The sequence below is a fragment of the Polyodon spathula genome, chromosome 12 (assembly GCF_017654505.1).
Source record: "Polyodon spathula isolate WHYD16114869_AA chromosome 12, ASM1765450v1, whole genome shotgun sequence".
Lineage (NCBI taxonomy): Eukaryota > Metazoa > Chordata > Actinopteri > Acipenseriformes > Polyodontidae > Polyodon > Polyodon spathula.
The window spans coordinates 6,957,061-6,980,454 of record NC_054545.1 but is presented as its reverse complement, the minus strand read 5'-3'; the positions used below and the strand labels follow the sequence as shown (position 1 = coordinate 6,980,454).

Genomic DNA, 23,394 nt, shown 5'->3' with positions numbered 1-23,394 from the left:
TTACATGGATAACTACCATTAAATTGGAATGTGCTTATTTGGAAGCAAAATAAATTTATAAATGCATGTAATTTATTCTTGAAGGGTTTTCTTTTGTGGAAAGAATGCCCTTCACCAGGCAGTGACAGCCTGTAAAAGGTCAAATACCTCATATTTGAGCTTCAGGGACAATGTAGTGGTCAAACATAGGACTCAATTACATCAGCCTGATCTAGTTTTTATTAAAGGTGAGCATTGTTACATTGTACCAAAACGTGTTATTAATGCGACAGAATTGTGTAACTGCAAGAAATCTAGTTTTGTCGAAAAAGGTTGTCAAAAGTTATTGACTTACACTACAAACTATTTTAATCTGTTCTGACATAAGTCTAGCATGTATGCAGAATTTTACTCGGCTGCAATCATTTCATTAAGTAGTAGGTCATTTATTAATTTGTTTCAACCAATTGCTTTCTATTTGTTTACATTACTTCCACTATATATATATATATATATATATATATATATATATATATATATATATATATATATATATACACACTATTAGTGAGTCTTTTTAAAAGAATACCCCCAATCGAGTATTTACATTTCTTTTCTGTTGGCTTTCTCCCATGTTTGAGCCCTTTTCCCACTCTCTCGTTCTTATCATTTTATCCTTTCATTGTCCCCTTTTTTTTTATTCAATCATCCCTTCGCGAGTAATTCATTCACTCACTCATTCATTCACTGTGTCCGTTTGATCTTTGGGACCCTCCTCCCAACGTCACAGCAGCCCAGAGAGATGCGATTCAAGGCTGGGGAGGCTTCAAATTCAATTGAGGGTTGACAAGCAGAGCAGATTAATTGGTTAACTAAACAAAAAAATACAAGGAGAGTGTGAGAGACGATTAAAACGAATGATAACAGCAAGGGGAAGAAGAGATTGGTTGTGGCGCTGGACAGATTGCAGCAGTGAAGTTAAGATTTAAAACATTGTATTGTTACGCTTAAGAGCTCGCTGCATTTAAGGAAAACGTCTGTGACTCGACGCAGAAGTGTACGGCAAAAACTAAGACTAAAAAAAAGACGGTGGACTAGAAATCAAAGCCAAATTAACAATACGGACACGTGAGTGCAGCAGTGCAAGGATATTTAAAACTGAGTTGGATATGCACTTGAAGAGAGGAGTGAGACGCACGTATCATTCACATCAGTGGGATTAGCCACATGGACACTTAAGTGGCGAGCGAGTAACAAATATGTTTTAAATTATCACCACAAAAATAACGTTATATTCAACGGGATGGAGAACAAGCTGATCACTGACGAATGCTAGTCCTGAAAAAAACAAAACAAACAAACAAAAAACGATAAACGCTGGATACAAACAATAGAAAGCCGTTAAATGCGAATAGCCACATCACGGTTAGAAAATATAGAGGTTATGTATTTTTCACACCGGTCTATTCTTCTACCAAGAAGTTAACAAGAACCAATTAAGGAGCTTTCCAGAGAGAGATAAATAAATTGTTCATAAACTAGAAGAGTGATCAGAGATCTCTTGAGAGAAAACGAACACCGTAGACTCCGTTCTGTGCAGAAGATCTCAAACTCAGTACATCGATTGTTGTTAAACTGAGGTCAGTTTGTTTGTATTGGAAAAAATGCAACAGATCAGAGGAAAGAGGTTTCTGCTGCTCTGTGTCGTCTTCATATTTTACCTTGCTTTGGTCAGGGGGTTCCCCGTTAAAAAGCATAAAAACAGCACCCCTAAGGTCAGAAGCAACACGTTTATGGAGGTAAGCCATTATTTCCTTTTTTGTTTGTCCAATAACTGCAAAAAAAAAAAAAAAAAAAAAAAAAAAAAAAAAAACTGGTCGTGTTTTTCACTTATTGTACACGTATTAATTTACTAGTTTTTTTGACACGTGTTGTTCTATAGGATAGTTATGATACGAATACAAATGATTGACTTATTGCTTTTCATTATTCAAATACTATTGATTTACATTTGGGTACAAGGTAAGCTATGGAGTTCAAAACTGCATGGCTGTTTCGTTGGGACTTTACAAACTACAAATAAACTTTCACTCGTGAGTTTAAGTTTTGCTTAAAATTTTATAACTCTTCTATCTTCATTTTACATATTTGAAACGAATCACTCACTCGCGTAGCAATTCTTACGAAGTATAGGTGTTTTCCCACGGTTTGCGCTTGTCAGTTCGTTCCTTGGATGTTTCAGTTTTTTCTCTGGTCAGCTGGGCAATTTAGAGTAAGAGAGGGAGTGTCCCCTGGTATTTCATACCGACCAATGCATTGAAAGTTATGTTGTACTGTTAGACTGTAAGAATGTCTGTATGGTTGTCGCACACAAAGTAGGCTACTACGACTACTGTGAGTGTGAACACAAAGTGTAGTTGGGTTTGTTTTGTAAGCTATTGATATGTGTTGGCTAAGCTAAGTCACTGCAACACGCACGCGTGCATATTTGTTAAGACCACAATATTTTGTTAAAGCAAATGTGCATAATTTAAGTCAACGCCAATTAACTTTACTAGAGACATTAAACAAACATGAATAAAGTTAGTCAGTGGGCGTATGCCAAAAAACGAAGCCATTATTTGCGTTGATCATACATTTTTACATTTTGGATATGTATCAACAAAACTATAATGTAAATGTTTGAAAAACGAAGCTACTGTACAAATAAGTAGACGTTAAATTATGGGAAAACTGGGTTCAAATGATGGTTATTTTTTTCTTCATAATAAATTCAGTGTTCTGTGTAAACCCAAACACCACAAGAAATGTATCCAAATGAACATGTGGGCAACTGCTAAAAGAATAGTTTGGACAAATATTCTCTACACTCAACGTGTATGCTCTCTTGGTACTGACAGAACACAACTACAGTATCAGTTACCCGACTACTGTACTGGAATTCATTTTTATATAATCACACACACAGTACACCACACGTAATACAATCAATAGGGAATGTGTTTAGATTTTTTTTTTTTTTTGTCCCCAGCTGATGGTATGAAGAGAAGGTTTATCTAGTTATAAATGTTAAAAGGTAATAATTGGCCGTTTATCTGAAATGCAGTACATTGTCATGTTGCACATTGTCTTGACTTTGTTATTGTATAAATTTATTAAAGAAAGAAAATAAAGGATAATCACTAACTCTCAAGATGCTCTCTAGAGCCATTCTTTTTTGTAGTTTGTGTGTGTGTGTGTTCTGGTAAAGAACTAATTAAAAGCAGTGTCATTTCACTGCTGAGAATGAATTTAAACTGCACATGAGCTTGAAGAGGTAAACCAAGTCCCAATCTGTTTGAAGAACATTTAAACAATAAATGAAGCAGAAGAAAAGTGATCTCGGTTAGAGTAAACGTAAAGGAATGTACCACCTTTGTTTCTAAGCAGTTTTTCAGGTCCATGATTATACACATGTATTAATAAATAAATAAATGCAACAGCTGTGATAACTGCAAAGAAAATAAACACCTAAGTGTTTTAAAAAGTTGTTAAGCAATTTAGTTTCTGGTCAACATCTAATTTCTGGATTGTAGTATGTACACATTTATCTCATACCAAAGTTTAAGAGTAATTTAGCCCACAGAAGGATAATACAAGGATGGGGGGGAAAAATAGCATAAAAAATAGTTGAATAGCAGATTTAGCCAATCCAAGTTTAACTGTGAGCTGGATTAGGCCCACCTAAGCTTTTCTCTCTCTTGTGTGCCTAATTAAAGCTCAGGTGTGTCTCATTAACTCACACTAAAGCCTGGAAGGATTCAAATACTTGTTATGGGAGTCTTATTTCATCCCTGTGAAACATAACTCTTTTTCTATGGACTGTGGCAATTTTAAATTATATATCTTTATATATCAGTTTTTTCAGATAACTTTTGCTGCACTATGCAGTTTACAGGTATCAGGAGACCTGAGGAATTTACACCCCTTTAATGAAAAAACACCAGCTTCTATTTCACTAAAACATATGTGGAATAGCAGGCACACACACACGTTTCAGCCAATTCTGTCCGGAAAAATTGGCTCGTAAGAATCACAGTTTAATAGTATGATTTGCTAGGTGTGGTTTTTAAATTTGTGTTTGCTGAAATTATATATTTAAAACGTCTTGGTAAATAGATGCATTTATTTAATCAACTACAGGGTGCCCAAATTAATTTCTTCCTAAGAATGAATAAAGGGGCCCTACAGAGGAGGGGGTAAAGCATTGACACTGTGGACTCTTTCTTTTGAGTAATGCCAGACATGACTATATTGTAAGTGAAAACAGGACCCTAAGTCCTTTTCTTGGATTTAACTTCCCATATTTCTAGGTGTTTAGGATTATATCATCAGCAGCAGAGTGAACTAATCTGTGGAGGTGGAACAAACCAAAACACAGAAAATGTTTTTTTTTTTTCAGTCCTTCACTGATTTTTTTCTAGTCTTATCTTTATATTGCCCACTAGAACCCTCATATCCTCTTTTGTAAATCACTTTTTCTTTGATCATTTTGCTTACTTAGAAGGGGTGGACAGTGTAGTATAGTGGTGAGGGCTACATTTCATGTTTTCCTGGTTGAATTTGGGCAAGTCATTTTTAATCCAGTGTGCAAAGACCAGTTTCTAATGCTACTGATGCCAACTAAAAGGCACCCTCCACCCCATCCGATCCATTACAATAATTAGATTTTCTTTTATAAAATCACTTGTTTACAAGCTGAAGCCAACACCAAATTATATGACACCATAGCAAAATAATGTTGGCTGACCTAATGTGTATTAGAAAAAAAAAAAAAAATTGGACGGGAACTAGGTTCTTCAACAGTGCCAAGATCTGATCATTACTACAGTTGTTGAAGAGTTACTTCTGAAGAGCAGAAACACTGTTGAAAGACCGGTAGAAATTGAGGCATATACCTCTACCCTAGAAATAAGGAGGGGAAGGAATTCATTTGTTGGAACAGCAGACACACACATAAATGGGCACTTATGTAACCATCACCATAGAAGAGGGCTAATTCTTTCAGATTTGTAGTTGGATCAGTAATCTCTCAGTGCTGAATTAGTGAAACTTTAGGATACCTGTGCTATGTGTGCTGAGAGATGAGGCATAAAAGGATAAACATTTCATTGTGTGCATTATCACCATAGCCTTTTTATCACAAAGACCGTGTTTCAGATGGGAGTTAATCAAATCAGTGATCCAGGTGTATGGAAATTAGTCAGGTAATCTGTTTAAACACTTACCTATTATGCCTGAATGGGATTATACCCTTTTTGAAGATTTAGGATCCTGCCCACTTAATAAGTTTATGTAGGTTATGCTTGCAGGTAGAGATGTGTTAAACAATATGGTCACTAAACAGTCAATGTGATTCAGCACAAAATGTATAATTCACCCCCCATATTTAGTTGATATATGCCTGGGAAATGTTACCTTTGATGTGGAGCAGTACCGTATGCAAGGCGGTTTTCGTGGCTGGGTTTTGGTCCAGGGTTGTCTCTTTTGAAGTGCTCCAGTAATCAAGATTAAAGTGGCCTTTTTAAAAGTCATCTGGTCCTAATTGCAGGTAAAACCCCTCCCCTATAATGCCTGAGCAGGGCTCAGGGTGCACAGCTGGGCTGACAGAGAAAGTTTATTAGACTTTTTTCTTTTTTTTTTTAAACTATAAACTTCAAATGGGCACATGCCAAGATGTGGATATGTAAAACTCTATATTGGCACATACCCCATGTGTATACAAGAAATCTAATTAAGAACTCTTTTCATTTCATTGTGCATAGCTTTAACTAGTTACCAATGTTGCATTCCTTTGTTTTAGACACTTCTCTCTAAACACAAAGTAACCACATATGACTGAATTTAGTAGAATGTATTTATGCACATTCTCCTTGAAGTTGGCCTCAAACATTTATCACAGCACGTGATTCTTCCTTTTTTCTTCAACACCTAGTTTGAGAAAGAAAATTGTTTGCTATGGTGATAGGCAAGGACAGTATCATTCTTTAGTGAGGAAGCATTGGAAGCTAGTAGTGTTTTAATACATTTATTAAGAGGTGTATTATAAAGTGGACTTCACATATTGAGGAAAATTAAAGGCCAGTTCAGATGCAGACTGTAGGGCTCCAGATTAAAGTAAACCAAGATTAAGTTCAGATACTATCCCATACTGTGTAATATTTAACCTGCATGCGGCATCCCAGGCAGGCATCCAAGAGGGAGATATCTGCCGCCCATCAGTTTGGATGGGTATTATGCTAACATTCTCCATCTGCTTTTCAAATTTTACTCACCAGCTGATTTTAATGATGGGGGGTTGGGGTGGAATAATGTTCTAAATAGATTCTTCTAAAACTGAGCACTTTGAAAGTTCATCTGTCCGGATTTTATGTTCTTTAAAAGCCACCACATTGTAGCCTGCTCTTGGAAGCTGGCCAACACTGAAATGCTGTCATATGTAGGATATTTCATTGCAGATGGGTTGGCTTAGTTGAAATCTAAACTTTTAGAAAGCACAGCTGTTTTGCGCTTGCAGTTCACTGGAAGGCTGAAATACTTCACTTTGTAGCCGTGTGGCATGGTGGCACAACAGGTTCAATCTAACACCAAGCATCCCTGGGGTCCCAAGTTTCAATCCTGGTCTCATTAAAACTGGAAAATCTGGCAGAGCCCCCCTTCCAGTTTATGCCCTGAACTGTGCCTCTCAGAGAAACAAATTGATTATCGCCTGGGGCGAGGAATCTGGAAATGGTCTCTCTCTTCACCACGTTCCTCCTTTGGGAATGGCGACAATGGTTATTTGAAGGCTACCGGTGAAACTGTTTATCTAACGTTGTTTTTCTCACTGTGAGAGTTAAGTCATTTTGGCAAGTGTTCTGAAACTGGGTGTGCATGTTAAAATAGTCAAGAAGAAACTGGAATTTTAAAAGAGTATTTCCTCCAACTACTATTGGATATGTGTGGTTCAGGGATTAATGGACCATAACACATTCATTAATAAAATTGACAGAAACACTGTAGGCCCCGTACTGGCTTATTTTGTTAGACTGGGCTGTAATCCCTTTCTACTTGAAGTATTGCCAATATATACATTTATTTCTTTTTTTATCCCATCAAATTTGTTGAAATGTAATTCCAATTTATTTATTTATTTTTAAACATCATTGCCATCTTTTTATTTTTTGACAGGTTAAAGGCCAAACAGCCTCCACAGAGACACAGCGAGTTTTGGAAATAATGCAGCAGAACAACCAGGTTAAGAGCTGGAAGAGGAGCCTTCCACGCCGTCACAAGCGCAGGTGGTCCCAGCAGCAGCGAGTGAGTGAGATCCAGAGCCAGTCCAAGGCTGACCTGGAGGAAACCAACCCCTTTGTTCTGGATCTCAAGAATTTTCCAGGTCTAGCTAACGCAGACCTCGACTCTCAAAACCCCAATATTCAGGTAGGTTCCTTAGTAAAGGAGTGAAAAAAAACTGTATTAAAGTGTTCGCATTTCATTTTTGTAATTTCCTTTTTGAAAGGGGTTTGCACCCTACTTCACTTGTTTGCTATAAAGTGCTTTACTTTGTTGTTTTGTGTTCAGAGGTGTTGCAAGAGGAGTGAGCACATTTGGGCCATATGGGTTTTTGTCCCTCAAGTGAAACATCATATGTGTTCCTGGAATCCAGTGCAAAGTCACAATGTAGTCTGATGTTAGAAATAGCTGGCAAGGGGAGATCCGAGACGATTCTTTCCCATCTGAATATACAACATATTTGGCAGTGACTTGCAAAATGTTGGTTGGCTTTATATTTAAGTTAAGTGTGTTTTTCATGAGATGTTTTACTAATACAAAACAGAAAACCATTCAAAACCACTTCCTTCCATCCTGCGTGTCTTGAATGATGGATCACAAAGGTGCAACATCCCATTTGATATTTTATTTGAGTTGCCCCAGCTTATGAAAATGATTGCCCAAGAACTGCTTAGTTAAAGAAAGAAAAACTACAAATTAGCCAAAAAAAAAATAATAATGTATTTCTTTGTACTGTGCAATGGTTAAGAAAGCACTTCAGCATAGTTGTTTTTTTTCTGTTCTGTTGTATAGGCTATCCCTCATTAATTAAATTTTTATCATTTCACTTTTTATTAGGGGTTCAATGATACACTGATCTCGTGATCCAATACATATCAAGATATGTAGGTTGTGATATGATATGTGTCATGATACAGGTAATTGTCCTGATTGTGTACTTCAGGGGTCCCCAAACTATGGCCCGCGGGCAAAAACCAGCCCGTGCAACTTTCATGACCGGCCCGCTAATGTTGTCGAAAATTTCTATAAAAAATTACTCCGACTGAACACTCTTGCACTACCAAGAACACACACAAACAGGCAGGAACAGAGGGCACGTTCACAAAGATCATTTTACGCAGATTCTGTTGCAGCCAATGGGTGCATTCACGATGTCATTCTTAGCAAGTCATTGGCAAAATTGATCAAGTTCTGCACAGAATGATCTCCGTGAATGCACCTGTTGACAGAACGTTGACAGACACGCCTCTTCTAACCTCTATTCTCATTGGCTCAGTGGACAAACGCGCAGTACACCTTGCTATGGAAGCCAACCAGTGAAAACATGCTCACATACAGGCAGTTATCGCAGTGACACGACACAACTGGACACTGATCTGTTGTGCTTTTTTTGTACACCACTTGTTAAACTGCAACTTGCTTAAATAAAATAAGAAGTTCTTGGAACGGTATCTTGGGGGGACACATGAGCGGCGTGGCACCATTTGTGGGGAGCGAAGCAGGGTGGCGCATGGCAATACCACTTTGCTTGGTAGACACGCATCAATGGTTGTGAAGCAGCGATTAAAAAAAGAAGACGGCCCACCACCTCCCAGCACTGTACAACAACCCAAATAATGTTTATCATTCTTGAACTTTACTGCTTGAACCCTGTTTGCACGGTCATGTCCATCTCCAGAAATTTTTATCAGGATCTAATGTTATAAGTTCACATATCAGAACACCACTCAGAAATATTTGCCTTTTATTTACCTAAGGATATGTATGTAAAATAGGATATTTATTTTGGGATGCAATGTGAAAGCAAACAACTATTATACATCCAGCACCACACTTAACAAGACTGGACTGTGGTACTATATCTATAGTTATACATTGTATAGGAGCTGCTATTATTAAGGAAAAAATGAATTGCATTCTTTGCAAGTGTATACTAAATATGACAAATGATACAAGATGTCAAGTAACTGAATTAATGTGGGGTGTAAGTGGTTAGTATTTGTTTTGGATGATTCAATAGACCCATCACCAATGTCCTTGAAATTCTTATTTTTGTAATCAAATCGCTTGGGATGCTGAGAAACTTCAGCTATTAGTAGCGCCTCCAAATTGATGGATAGTTGAGTTCATCAAGACATGACACGTCCCACACCATGGATCTGATTGGCTAGACCCATATCTGCCACTGCGGGAAAATGTTTGAACAGCAAAATATCGCTCACTAAGCGATTATTTTGCCGTTTTAAAATTCTGCCACTGCATCACTTTTCCGCAACTTCATTATTTTCATCAATCTGTATTCGCTGTAATTGAAATCAAAGGTGAGTGATACGTGCGGCAGTTTGCGGCTGACCAGCTAACAGTACCGTGCTGCTCGTGTGTGTTCTAGGCTTAAAAGTCGAACCTCAAAATGCCACATCTTCCCCAGAAGAGCAACATAAAAGGCTTGCACACGTATACTTGCAGAATACTACTTATACTGCAGGTTAAGTGTGTACAATTATATAAATGAGAATAACAAGACGTGTCGAATATGTCATTTTTATTTTGTAAATTTAAAACAGTTTCCCTTTATTTAGTAAATTTAAAATAATTCAGAATATACATATATTGCTTTTGGAATCAGTTTTTTTGTTTTTTTTTAATCTATAGTTTCCTTCATGTTCTAAGTTTTCACCAGCATCAGGTGGAGATACACATGGTCTTTTGTTCCAACTAGTATCTCTATGCAGATTTTAGGATCTTCTCATATTCCAGAGAAAGTTAATACTATAATATTAGTGATAGTTTTTAATACAGCAAGTATGGTAAACAAAGGTAGTATTGACTGGTCTAACTTGTATGTTGCATTAGAAGATGAAATGGTAATCTAATGATGGACTGTTTTGTTAAAAGATAAAAATGAAATAAGATAGAGAGTCTTCATTCAAGAACCATTTGGTGATCTACAATGAGATACAGTATTTTGTGCTTTTGGTCTTGTAGCACAATTAAAAAAAAAAAAATTCATACTTCTGTTGTGATACAATATACAGTATCATGTACAGAAAGTATCATGATTCATTAATGCTCAATGAATTGTTATATCAGTGCTCTTTATCACTCTAATAACAATGCTAGGCCACGTAATCAGCATACATTGAAAATAGTCAGCATTCTAAGTTAGCGCTTTGGATATCTTCCATTCCAAACCACTACTAATATTCTAACTTCAGGCTTATAATAAAGTTGATAGTCTCAACTGTTAAGCTTGCTTCAGATTCATCTTCAAATAAATTAATACCATGTATAGTTTCACTGTCCCTAATGTAATAGCTACAGCTCCACAATCCATTATTTCCTTTAGTGGTTTTAAAAATAGTAATTTTAGAAGTGCAACATAAATTCCTTCAGCCTCACATAATACAAATAAATTACTAATGGCACAATAGAGTGGTTTTGTAAATGTGGTCTGATGATTAAAATAATAGCAGATAATAACAGGAAACATGGGTCTGTCTTTTAAAAAAACTGCCTTGGGCAAAACAGCAGGAGATAGAGAAATAATGCTTAATTTTAAACAAGGATTAATGAGGTAAAAGAAAAACACCTCTCCATAATGTTGTGAGTAAAACCAGTTTACAGTTTCATGTGGGGATTGTTTTGTTTTACACCCAAGAGCATGACTGTTGATTTTTTCCTTGTATCAGTTAATTATTAGGCCATCTGGTTGAATGATTTCTCTGCTGTTACTAAGGGAAATTCACTATTGTTTTTCCATTGCCTGTGAGTTAAAATGTAACCTGTCATGAACTGATATGTTGTTCTCCACATCTAATGCTGTATTCTCTGGAGGAGAACACAGGATTAATCTCATTTTCTGGAGGTTTTTATTAACTGGTCCTTAATAGCTGTTTCCAGACTGTGAGATCCCTTTAACTTGTCCTTAATGCAAACCTTTTGTAGGCATGAAGTTAAATGCAATTGACATACAGAATATAGAGATCATTTATTAGATGTTCTTAAGAAGTTGGAATTAAGGTATTGTAGTGGGGCGGGGCAGGGTGGGGGTCCTGGGTTGAGCCAAAAGATGCAGGCAGGAACAGTTATGTTTTACAAACATGGAGCACAATGCAGTATGTACAATTTCTTAACACGCACATTTTTAAAAACAATATCATTCAGGTTTCAAATAGCCTCCAGCAAGTGCTTTGAAACAAAGCTTTTTTTTTTTTTTTTTTCATTGAAGTAAACCGTGCCTGATCTTGGAACAGGTTAGAGCTAGCATGAGAGGAAAGAATTCAAAGGTTTCCTCTTCCAGCACTGGTGCCCCTCTTCTTGATTAAAAGGGATGGTAATTTTGGAATCACAAATTCAGAATTTTTTGGTTAACTACAACAGCAGTCAATGTGACTTTGCTTATTCTCTCATCACTGGTAATTCACTGGCTAGGGGAAACGCATAACTTTGCCACTATAGATTTCTTCTTGAGCACATAAGCCGGATGGAGTAAGTGTGGAGGTTAGAGCCTGATAAATTGCACATGCTTTTAGATGTTAAACCTTCTCTCTTTTAAACAATCTATTCATGTTAATGGGAACAGATCACGCAAGCAGCTGTTGATAGTGAGTCACTATATTTTAACAGAGTGCAGCTAAGTGTAATAATACATTACTCGACAGAATAGATAGATTTGAAGAAGCTTTGGTTTATTTAAATAAATGAGCATGTGTAATTAAATCATTGTTGAAGCAGGTAATTGACATTGCTTCAGTGGGTTAGTTTATTTCTGGTTTATGCTAAAGCTTTTTTTTTTTTTTTTTAAGTGACCAATGCTTTTTAATTGAGCTGTCACAGAATGACCTAATGGAAAGTTGTTGATTCTTTGTAGCTCTTGCATTGTATTACATTACAATTGTAAGGTGGTGAGAATTTATTTTCCAGGTTATCCTACCCAGCTTGTCTTATTAACTGAAAGCTGACTGTTTTACAACTGAGGCACAAGAAGATGATGACTGTCCCAAGGACTTGCTGTTACTCAGTGACTTGAACCCAGGTCTCCAGCTTTGAGACCTGACAACTTGGCTGCACAGCTTTTTAATACTTTAGTTCTACATACATAAGTAAAATAATATGCTACATGTAAACCAAACTCCTATTGCATATACCATGCCTACTACTTCACCAATGGGAAGTTCTTGGGTTATGGATAAATGAGGTTTGTTTTATCAATGTCAGGTAACCATTGAGGTTGTGGATGACCCTCAAGCTGAGTTTGAGATGGATCTACATAAAGGAAGCCGGAATGACTGGTCCTTGTCCTCTGCTGACTGGCTGGATAAAAAGGAAGTGTTCTGGCCCTTGTTCTGGGGATACCCTGACTCCTCTGAGGACAGTACTGGAAGAATGAGCACCGAGGATTACCCTGTGGAGTATGACAGCGAAGAATCGGTACTGAGTGGAGTAGGAGACTGGGACAGAAGATGGCCAGTACACAAGGGATGGGGTTCCAAGGACATCTACGGTGAGTTGTGACAAATACATCTGCATGCTGATACCATTGGGGGATTTGTTCAAAGTTAAAGATTTATAGTTTTTTCTTTTATTGAAGTTTTTGTAATTTCTTGGTTGTTTAACCCTTGTATACTGGAGTGACTGAACACGCGTCTAGTAGGTTCCTTGAATGTCAGCTGACGACCTGTTTAAAAGACAAAAAAGGGATATGGGCACAATCAAGAATTCTAAGAACAGACTCTCACGGGTTAATGAGAGAAGATATTCTGATTGAACTGATTTCTATATCGAATAGTTGCTGAATATAGGCGTGTTTATTACCAACTCATGAGAAACTACAAGAAAGAAAGATAATCACATTGGAGTTTCTTCCATAACATTCCTTTAAAAAAAAAAAAAAAAAAAAAACGAATTTCGTAAACATAATCATTTGTAGTGTGGATACAAGTAATCCAGCAGTGACATTGAAAAAACACATCAAAACTATCCAGATAAAAGAAATCTGGGACAGAAAATATCGGAAAACAAAATCCGGATCACTGTCACAGATTACACGTGCCCCTCACATCTCATATTTAACTGTTCACTTACCTCCTTGAAATTTAAAGGGCTTGTTTGAGTCACATACCTGCATATACTGCCGCCTTGCAGAGATGCAAAAGCTGTCTGATTTAGATAAACATTTGATGTCTCTGAATGTTCCTCAGGATTTTTCATCTGATTACTACCGGAATGGCTTGCAAAAAGCAGGCTCAATGCGTTATACAATACTACTGTATTCGCCAAATAAAATTTACTTTGTAAATTGTGCACTCAAACAGTAGGGTAGCTGCTGGAGGGTAATTGATAGTACTTGATTTAGTGACATTTGTTAGAGTCATTTTCACTTGTACAGGGGGCACGTTTTGTAAGTAAATGTTTTTTCATTTGTTGAACTACTGAACAAATCTCAAATGCAAATACGTTCTTACAAATGTCAACCCACTTACTTAACATCAAGTAACTAATAACTTACATAGAAGTACTTTAAGATTTTAAATGTATTGCCTAATTACGTGAAAATTATGTTCCAAGGTATACTGTATTACAAACATCTGCAAATATTATAGGGCCTTGTAAAAATTGGAAAAATTATCCCTTTTAAACCTGTGCTTCAAACTGTCACAGCACAAAAAAATAATCCTGAATTAGTGACCACTTTCTACAGCGCTTGCCAAAAGAGCTCTGCTAAATTATTGACATCCAAATGAGACAAGTGACCATTGTTTTCTAAATGGAATATTTTAAATAATTTTGCATGCCCGTTGCACACTGGCTGTCTTCTCGAGGCCTGGCGTTCTTTTTGTTTTTGGAAATTTTAAAAAAGATGCTGCCGCTGAAAGCACAAACGAGAACTAAAAAAAGAAAGCGGGGATACGGTGTGACTGTGTGCGAGCGCTCGACCATCAAAGCATTGTTTGTATTCTCTTTTGAAGTTGACACTGGTGCTCAGAGCCACAAGCTTTTGAAGATTTGCTGGGTTGCTTGCTAATAGCATCAGACTGTCCCTCCGGATAAACAACTAATATTTGTGTTCAATTAGTTGGGAGATTAGGGGGACAGCCTGACATGGGATGACCGTTAAAGTCTGAACTATTCTTTTCATCCTCTTTTGCACTGAGTTTTGGATTTATTGATCCAGTTCAAAAATTCATGGGCATTTTTAAGGCTGTGTATAAAATTATTGTGCTTTTAATTTGGTGGGAAAAGTAGAGCGTGCCTTCTGCCGGGCAGAATTGCTGAGGTGGCAAAGTGCCAAAATGGAAAACGTCTTTCACACAGTTTTTACAGCTCTTTCACCTCGAATGGAAATCTGTTTGCTGCTAATGTAAGTAGTAAACTGCAGTAAAGTTCTTTTATTTAAGGGTGCCGGACATTTTCTGCTTGCATCTTGATAAAATTTACAAAAAACTTGCATTGGGGTGTCAGAGAGGTATTTTCATGATATTGCAATATTGTCTGGTCAGATATAGTTGCTGATATAAATATATACAACCACAAGAGTACTCATGAAGGGTGTTTTGTGCCAGATTACACTATGTAACACAGTTTTTGTTCCAGGGTAGTAAGTGTTATTTCCTAATTGCTTATGCCTCAAAAGTATAGAAAATGGCTATTATTCCCCACAAACTTTGCTTTTGTGACCAGGACAGTGATATTTCAAAATATCACTATTTCCAATGGGAAAACGGGCAAATGTGTCTTTTCGTTCACATAGTCAGAAAAAAACAACATATGAATCCAAAAATGACTACAAAAGATTTAGAAGTGAGTAGTTTTTCGAGATTTACGATTATACTGTAAATACAATACAGTATACTTTAGTATAAATACATGTTCATTTGGATTCATATGTTGTTTTTTTCTGACTTCATGTGAACGAAAAGACACACATTTGCCCGTTTTCCCATTTGAAATAGTGATATTTTGAAATATCACTGCCCTGGTCACAAAAGCAAAGTTTGTGGGGAATAATAGCCATATTCTATACTTTTGAGGCATAAGCAATTAGGAAATAACACTTACTACCCAGGAACAAAAAAAAAAAAAATTGTTACACAGTGTTATCATAGCAGACAGATTGTTTGGCACTAGGTACTTTCCGTGCGTGGGAGTGCTTTTTACCTGCTCTTTAGACACCTAGCTGAGTGTTTTGAACATTAAGTTCTGTTTTATAAAATTACATGAAATGCCATTCCAGTCAACTCTCATAAATATAGAGCTAGACACAATGAATTTATAAAGCAGTAGATACTCATGCCCAGCATATCAGGTGCCCAAAATGTACATTTGGACACTATGTTGTCGTCTGAAAGCTTGCCAGTCTGTGTGCTAGTGTGCAAAGTCATTTTTGACACTTAAACAGGTTTCTGTACGCAATCCAGAAATAGTTTGAAAATTATAGTTGGCTTGTTTTCATATAAACCAATGTATTCCATGGAGCTTGGATGCTGTTCTGAACTGGCATGCTTTTCCTTCATGTGGCTTTGGGGTAGAAAAAAAAAACAACTGTAAAAAGAGTATAATAAGGCTTTATTTAAACTGTGTACAGAAATTAAGCATCTGCTGCGCGGAGAGCAGTGAAACTACAACAATGTCTATTAAGTGGGCTGGTCTAAGGTTTTCAGTACATAAAGCGCACATCTCCGTTTTAACTTTTCCTGTAATTTGAAAGTCTTTCAAAAATATATATTCTTGGGTGACCCACACAGAGAGCTGGCAGTGGAGCAAAGGCAGAAACCGCATATATTGTGCAAATGCTGCTATTTCATAGCTCGGCCAGTCTGTAATCAGGACCATCTTGTTTTCATTATTGTGTACACGTTATTGTTTCTTAGTCTGCAATTAAAAGCCATACCATCTCCAGGGTCCCCGAGTGGCTCATTCAGTTAAATCACTACGGCTCGAAGCGCAGGATGAGTCTTGCAGCTTGGACGGTTCAGGTCTGGGATGTGCAAAGAGGATGAACTTTGCTGGGGACTCCAAAGGAGGCATCACATTGGCTCTGACGCTCCCGGTGTGGGAGATCGGAAACTGGTAGGAATTCCTTGGTAGGAACCCTACTGACCAGACGCCGAGCACATTCAGAGTGGATAAAAAGCAGGGCTGATCTCTGTTCTCCTAGATCAGTAGCCCACCTGCCTGACATGCCCTCAGAACTTTTGTGCTGTGTGGGCACTCGCTGGGGTGAGGAGAAAAAAAAATTGGACATTTTATATTTATACATATATAAATTGTAATAAATAATCCATACCAGCTCAAATCTGATTCCACTGTTAGATACAAGTGAATCCTGTTGTGCGGGTGGCAAGTTCTGTAAACAAAGTTGGAAGTTCTTACATAAATATAAAAGGAATGTCTGTGCATTAAAGATAGATTTCAGATATTGTTATCATTCTTATGTTAAGGACAAGGATTAGCCTAATAAATGTGCTTACTTAGTAGAAACCTGTAGTCCTTGCATAAAATAAAAATAAAAAAAACATAACCTGGAGATACAATTCAGTTGCTGGCTGTTGGCTAATGATAGCATTAATTGGTTGATTTTAATAAACATACAAGGTCCATAATATTATTGGTGCCTTTGTAAAACCCGAAAAGCGAACCTGTTTTTATAAATGGCATTGGATAAACAGTTTGCAGTTTGACCGTTTACTTTTGTTCTGGTAACCAACCAGACCCAAAATACATAAACTGTAGGCTAGTAGATGAAGCCTTTTCAATTGTATGAAAACTGTTTTTTTTTTTTTTTTTTTTTTTAATTTTTTTTTTTTTAAAGTATAATCTGTAACATGGTAAACATTAGAGAGGAAAGCTAATAGTATTTCTCCTGGAATGGAAGCTGGCTGTGGAAAATGTTTACATTGGCTGGCAAATTTGCTGAAACTAGCAGAAACTAGAAGATATTGCAACCAAAAAGGAGGCTTGAGTGCCACATCCTGTTTTTGTTTTTTAGATATTTAATTTTATTAATAAATGTTTCATACTAATTTTATTTATGCAACAATAACATTTTGGGGAAAACAAATTGAGACTATTAGAATCTTTCAATGTTGTTTCTTGGCTAAATAGGGGTATTGCATTTTTTATAATCGTTTTCAGGCAAACCCGGTCAAGTTCTAATGTTGGCGGTCACAATAAGATTGAATGCTATTATTTTGCATGCCAGGTGTAATGTTGACAAGGAAATGTTGAATAGGAGCATATTTCTTGTCATGGTTGTCTTTTTAAAAGCCAGTTTCTTTTAGTGGTGTGTGTGTGTGTGTGTGTGTGTGTATATATATATATATATATATATATATATATATATATATAGTAATTAGAAAATCAGCTATAAAAGATAGACTTCTAAGAAGGAATGCTACCATAATTTTCAGTGGGGGCTCAACAGTGGAACCTATTCAGATTAATAAAGTACCAGTATTCTGTTCTGACGTGTGGAAATTGTCTCTTTGTTTGTCTCAGAGTATGAAGAAGAGGAGTGGAGTGCCTGGTCCCCCTGCAGTGCCACATGTGGCACTGGGAACCAGAAGCGCATGCGATCATGTGGTTATGCCTGCACTGCGACAGAGTCCAGAACCTGCGACCTGATCCGCTGTCCAGGTAACAGTTTAATCCCTAAAAACCATCCATTTCCTGCTCTGGAGCACATGAATGCCTTTATTGTATGAAACCTCTGAAGTTTCCCCTCTGAAAATGGGGAGGAGGCAGGGTGGCTGAACTTGTGGCCAAATGCAAAGTTGAAAATTCTGGCACAAAAGACATCAATATGAAAGTTGTCTATGTAATGTTCAAATAGCAAACAAAAAACCCTGTAAAGCATTGTATCTTGGTAAATACATTGGACAAGCATGATAAAAGCAAACTGAAAAATGACATTGGTAAACTTTAAAAGGGAGAGTATTCAAAGTCCTGGAGCTGTTTTCTACATCCGTACTAGTCACATTTTTATTTCGGTTATAGCTTCATCCAATGATGAAACGTGGTTTTGACAATGACTTTTCTATGAGTTCTGGTGACTGACTGTGAGTCAGTTATGTTTTGTTTCCATCTTGTGTCCTAAAAGAATGCAAGCAAGAATCTGTGACTCATGAACATTGTCTCTTTTAAAATTGTTAACATGGTAAAAAAAATAAAAATAAATAAAGGCGCACTACAAGGTAACATTATCAATTGCATGATTATTTAATTTTACATTTCAAAATCTTTTTAGTTATAGGCTTCTTAACCTTGACCAAGAAATACTAATCTGCAAATCAAATATGACAGCTATAATATTGTGAATCAAGAATAAACTTTTTCTGTCTCTTTTCAGGAATTGAAGATGATATGAATGCTGTATCAGATCTCATGCCGTATGAAACGGAAAACGGCACAGAGCTATTTGATGCAGGTCAGTGGAATGCTTGCTGTTCTGGGTTTTGAAAGGGACCCCATTTCCTTACATACGTCTTGACTGCTAGACAGAATTAGTGATACGTTATTTAAGTTTACATACCATATGTTGCTATCTGGAGTTGGGTTAAAGGGGCAACCCTATAATGCAGTATTTTGAGCATCCCACCTTGGATAAAGTCGTTGTGTCCAGATATGACTTCTCCATGTGCAGAAGTCACTTAACATCATAGCACTTGAAGTTAAAATAACCTTTTAGCCCAAAAGTGACATAGTAATCTGACCATACAAGTGCTGTGATGTCAAAACATTTGTCTGCTTAACATTGTTATTAGTTACCTGTTATGTTCTGGATGAAGTGTTTGAGCATAAATAAGAAAATATATAATTGAAAGAGCTGAGTAAAATCAAATGTTTTTGGTCTGGTCGACCAAATGTTTAAACAACTCTTAATTACAGGAAGATATGGCACTCTGTTCGAGTGTAGAGTGGTATTAGGCCCAATGATTTATTTTCAGTTTTTGGTTTCAAATTAAATAATACTTTTGGGATCTGTTAAAAGCCCAGCATGTTTACCAAGTTGTATCCCTTTTTTATAAACAATTTGTTAGGTTGGTATCTGAATGCTTTTTGCATGACCCTACAACCTTACATGGTGGACTATTCCAAACATTATTCTCTGAGAGTGCTTCCATATGTCTGTTATTTACCAATGTATATTTTCATAACATGTATGTTTCTTTTTATATTCTTGCAGATGTCGACAGCTGTGAAAAGTGGCTCAACTGCAAAAGTGACTTCTTAAAGAAGTACCTTCACCAAGTGCTGACAGAGCTGCCCAGCTGCCCATGCAGTTACCCATCAGAAGCTGTCTACAGCACAGTTAACATCTTCGACAATAAGCAAGGGAAGACCTACCGATGGCGGGATGCAAGCGGCCCCAAAGAACGACTGGATATTTACAAACCCACGGCCAGGTTCTGCGTGCGCTCCATGCTGTCCCTGGACAGCACCACTCTGGCTGCACAGCACTGCTGCTACACTGGTGAAATGAGACTGATCACCAGGGGGAAGGGTGCAGGTGCCCCCAATCTTATCAGCACAGAGTTTTCACCTGAGCTGCATTACAAAGTGGATGTGTTACCATGGATTTTATGCAAAGGGGACTGGAGCAGGTTTCATTCAGTACGGCCACCCAACAATGGAATGGAGTGTGCTGAAAACCCACCAGAGGATGTTTACATGAACGAGCTGGAGGAGGCAAGGGAATATTAAATTGTAACACAAAAAGGCAACTATTCCATAAACCAGGTTCCATACTGTTGCACAACTTCAAATCTCCAAAAGTAGCCACCAGCTCCAGCATGGAAAACAACATATTTTTCTTAATCGTGGAATGGTGATTCGTGTGTGTATCGCTGTAACTCCAGGTCTTACTAATGGAATTGCATTGGTTCAAGTTACTGTCCAGACATCCTTTTTTTTTTTTTCTAAACCCTTGATTTTACTTTTGTCCATTGAAGATAATGGTTGATATGACTTTTTTTTTCCCGAAAGTAATAGACTTGTAAGACTGGAAACTAAATGTGTTACTGTAGCCACTGACCAAGGAAATTGGTTTGAAGTTAATTTTGAAACATTTGTCACCCTTAACAGACAAACAGCGGTAGCAACTAAAACTGCTACATTTCTTCACAGATTGTTTGCTGCTACAAAGTGACCTTGGATTCCTGGGGTAAAAAGCAGTAGCATGTTGTTAGCTTGACACCGTTGGTAAAAGTAGACACTTGGCAAACAGTTCCTTGTTTCAGCTTCCAAGACATAAACTCTTACTGGCACATCTCCTATCCAGAATAAGTTAACAGATCATTAGCAGATACTTCACATCATAAGTTATACATATGTATCCTTTCCTCCTTTTACAAGGGCAAAAAGCTACCCCTAGGGTGATCTATCCCATTCTATTGGCTTCTAGCATTCGCAGAGGGAACCAGGCAGTCCAGACAGTGTTTTATATCAAATTTGCCTGGCACACAGTTTATTATTCATCATGTTAAATCCTGACTAAAATTAGTAATATCATAATAGCACAAAACATGTGTAAAATGAAGCAGAATTCAGGTACCTTCAAAAGAAGAACTTGGAGCCGTCAAGACTGTTCCACTGTTTGCTTAATAAAGCTGGTGCAGATGCCTACAGAATAGCCTTGTAGTAACAGTAAATGTTCTTGTGAATTCTCCTATTTTTCCTTATTAACAAAAAATGAACCGTCACTTACTAGTTCATGCAAATTTGAATGAACCTCAGTAACTGCGATTGACAAAACAAACCTTGTATAACCCTTGCCATTTACTTGGCCTTAGGGCCATATTAAATTCTTAGATATCATAAGTCTAATTGTACTCTGTTGTATTTTTTTTTTTATCTAATTCTCAAATATGAAAAAGACATAGATGAGAACTCTGTGTTCCCAATGTAGTTAATGTCAGTACCTGAGATGTACCTGAGTTTCAGTAAATGAAACGGTAGTATTTGCTTAGATCACCAGAAGTCGTCCCTGTTCTGGTGAAAGTTATGTTGGCAAACTTGTTTTTTAGGAGGGCTTTGTGATACCAGCTGTTGGAAGTGGTTATCTGAAGCCAGCCCAGTTTGTCAGATAGGATGTCCCTTAAATATCTGAGTGATTCTCTAAACCACGAACAAATAGCTCTGTTTATATAGGAATTGTTCTTTTAATGGTAAAGCACTATTGAAGGATTTTGTTTGTTCGTAGGGTGGTGTTTTTAAAGCAGTTATGTGTTTTTTTACTTTGCCAACAGCATTCTGATGAATCCAGTAAGTAGCTTTGGTGTCTTTTCCCCCAACTTTAAGGTTTATATTGATGTTACAGATGTTTAGATTTATTTAAAAAAAATCTATTTACAGTATAGAAGGCAATGTTTTATATACAGTGGGTTTCATGTGATTAATCTGTAAAACACATGTTGGTAGTTTGGTAAATTTATTAATGTGACCAACATGGGCTTATTAGAAAATAAATCTCTCCCTCTCTCTCTCTCTCTCTCTCTGTGTATTTTGAAATCCATTTTTATTTACTGTTTGAAATAACTTAATTTTTTTTTAAGTGTACTTAAATACAACCATGTGGCTGGCTAGCAGTTAGCATAATCATAGTCCTGACAGAATTATTTCCTACTTTTGTGCAAAAACGGTTCTTTAGTAGTTGATATGGGGACCTTTTTGAGAGTATTGCTTTTAACAGATACCAGATGCTGAAAATGTTGGGCTGTGAAACTTGGAAAACCTGTTTTTAAACATCTGCTTATGCTGGTTTACAAGCAAGGGGGCATTATTGCAGTAACCAGGGGAATGTCGAACTTTAAATTTTTAACCAGTGGACTGGTTTGAGTTTAACCAACTATACATATTCTGTGATGTTGTACCAACATGTGTAGTACATTGACTTTACTGAGAATTGAAACAGTTTGATTTGGATTGGTTTCTGGTGAAGGGCTTGTTTTAAAACCATTTCCCCTCTTCCTTGTCATCTGAGAGGGATGGAGCTGTTTCATTTTTAAGGTCGGCCAGCATTTATTGACCCAGGAAACCACAAGAGTCATGAATTGAAATCAGATTTTAGAGAAAATATCTGTATGCCACCATACAATTGTTCTGATCCTCCTTGGACTATACCTGCTTTATTACAAAACATGCTTTTTTAAAAATGTTGTTTTCAATCCAGGGATTAAACTGGTATGTGAATCTACCGCTTATCTATTAGGAAGTGCATGATCTCATACACAAATACACTGTCATTGTCTTTGTATTAATTCTAATTATTTGAATAAAATGCTTAATCATGATAGTAAAAGCATTTCACAATTAAGGGCAGTGTTTAGTTAATTTGATCTCCTATTGCTACAATCTAGCATGAAAAGTGTTTGAATACAAATTGAACTTGAAAGTTTACATGTATCACAAGCTTCTGTCAGGAAGGAAAAAGTAGATGACATGTTATCAAATTTTGGAGGATAACTGTTTTTTTTTTTTTTCTTCAAGAAAGGCACTTTATTTAAATATATACCAACATTTTGTGATTTGTGTTTGTTTTTCTATTGTAAAGGGATTACTTGCAAAAATGCAGCATTTTCTGTGTTTTTTAAAGGATGTTTATGTAATGTAAGTATGTTATAGCATGATGTATTTTTTTTTTTTAAATTGGTATTAGATATATTCATGTACAGTATTTATTGTCCACTGTTAAATGATTGCTTAAGCTTTGAATTATTCAAATTATTATATGATACTGAAGGTGCACTGTTGAAAATGAATAATACATTTCTAAAGGGATCTCTATTATGTGAAAAGGGAAGCCATTTGCATACAGTACACCATTTTCAATAAACTGTTATCCATTATTTTTTTGTACATGTGTTTTTTTGGGGGGTTTTTCCCCTGGGCTATAGGGCGCATTTTGCACTCCACTCGGAGTGCATTTACCAGATGCAGCACTTGGGAGCCCCTCTTCAACCTTTCAATTGCGTTGCTAAAAGCAACTACAAGGCCGCTTTCATTAAAGCCCATTTCATTGCTGTTGTCAGAGACTGGCCTTGCATTCTGATTAATTCTACTGCTTCCATTTATGTTAGTTACTTATAGATTATTTATTAATGC

The 23,394-nt window shown here is 36.7% G+C and overlaps 1 protein-coding gene across 1 annotated transcript; it reads left to right on the top strand.

Moving 5' to 3' along the window:
* Positions 1 to 574: 574 nt before the first annotated feature.
* LOC121323831 (isthmin-2-like) lies at positions 575 to 23,112 on the top strand. The gene is made up of 6 exons (XM_041265098.1): positions 575 to 1,778; positions 7,189 to 7,440; positions 12,511 to 12,796; positions 17,791 to 17,928; positions 18,641 to 18,718; positions 19,478 to 23,112. Exons 1-6 carry the CDS (start codon positions 1,644 to 1,646, stop codon positions 19,993 to 19,995), a joined length of 1,407 nt encoding a protein of 468 aa, XP_041121032.1. The 5' UTR covers positions 575 to 1,643; the 3' UTR covers positions 19,996 to 23,112.
* Positions 23,113 to 23,394: the final 282 nt, after the last annotated feature.

Excerpts from the sequence above, each read along its gene's own strand:
- LOC121323831 (XM_041265098.1), top strand. The coding sequence starts at position 1,644 with ATGCAACAGATCAGAGGAAAGAGGTTTCTGCTGCTCTGTGTCGTCTTC. Across the intron at positions 7,441-12,510 it reads CTCAAAACCCCAATATTCAG|GTAACCATTGAGGTTGTGGA; the intron begins GTAGGTTCCTTA and ends TATCAATGTCAG. Across the intron at positions 12,797-17,790 it reads GGGTTCCAAGGACATCTACG|AGTATGAAGAAGAGGAGTGG; the intron begins GTGAGTTGTGAC and ends TGTTTGTCTCAG.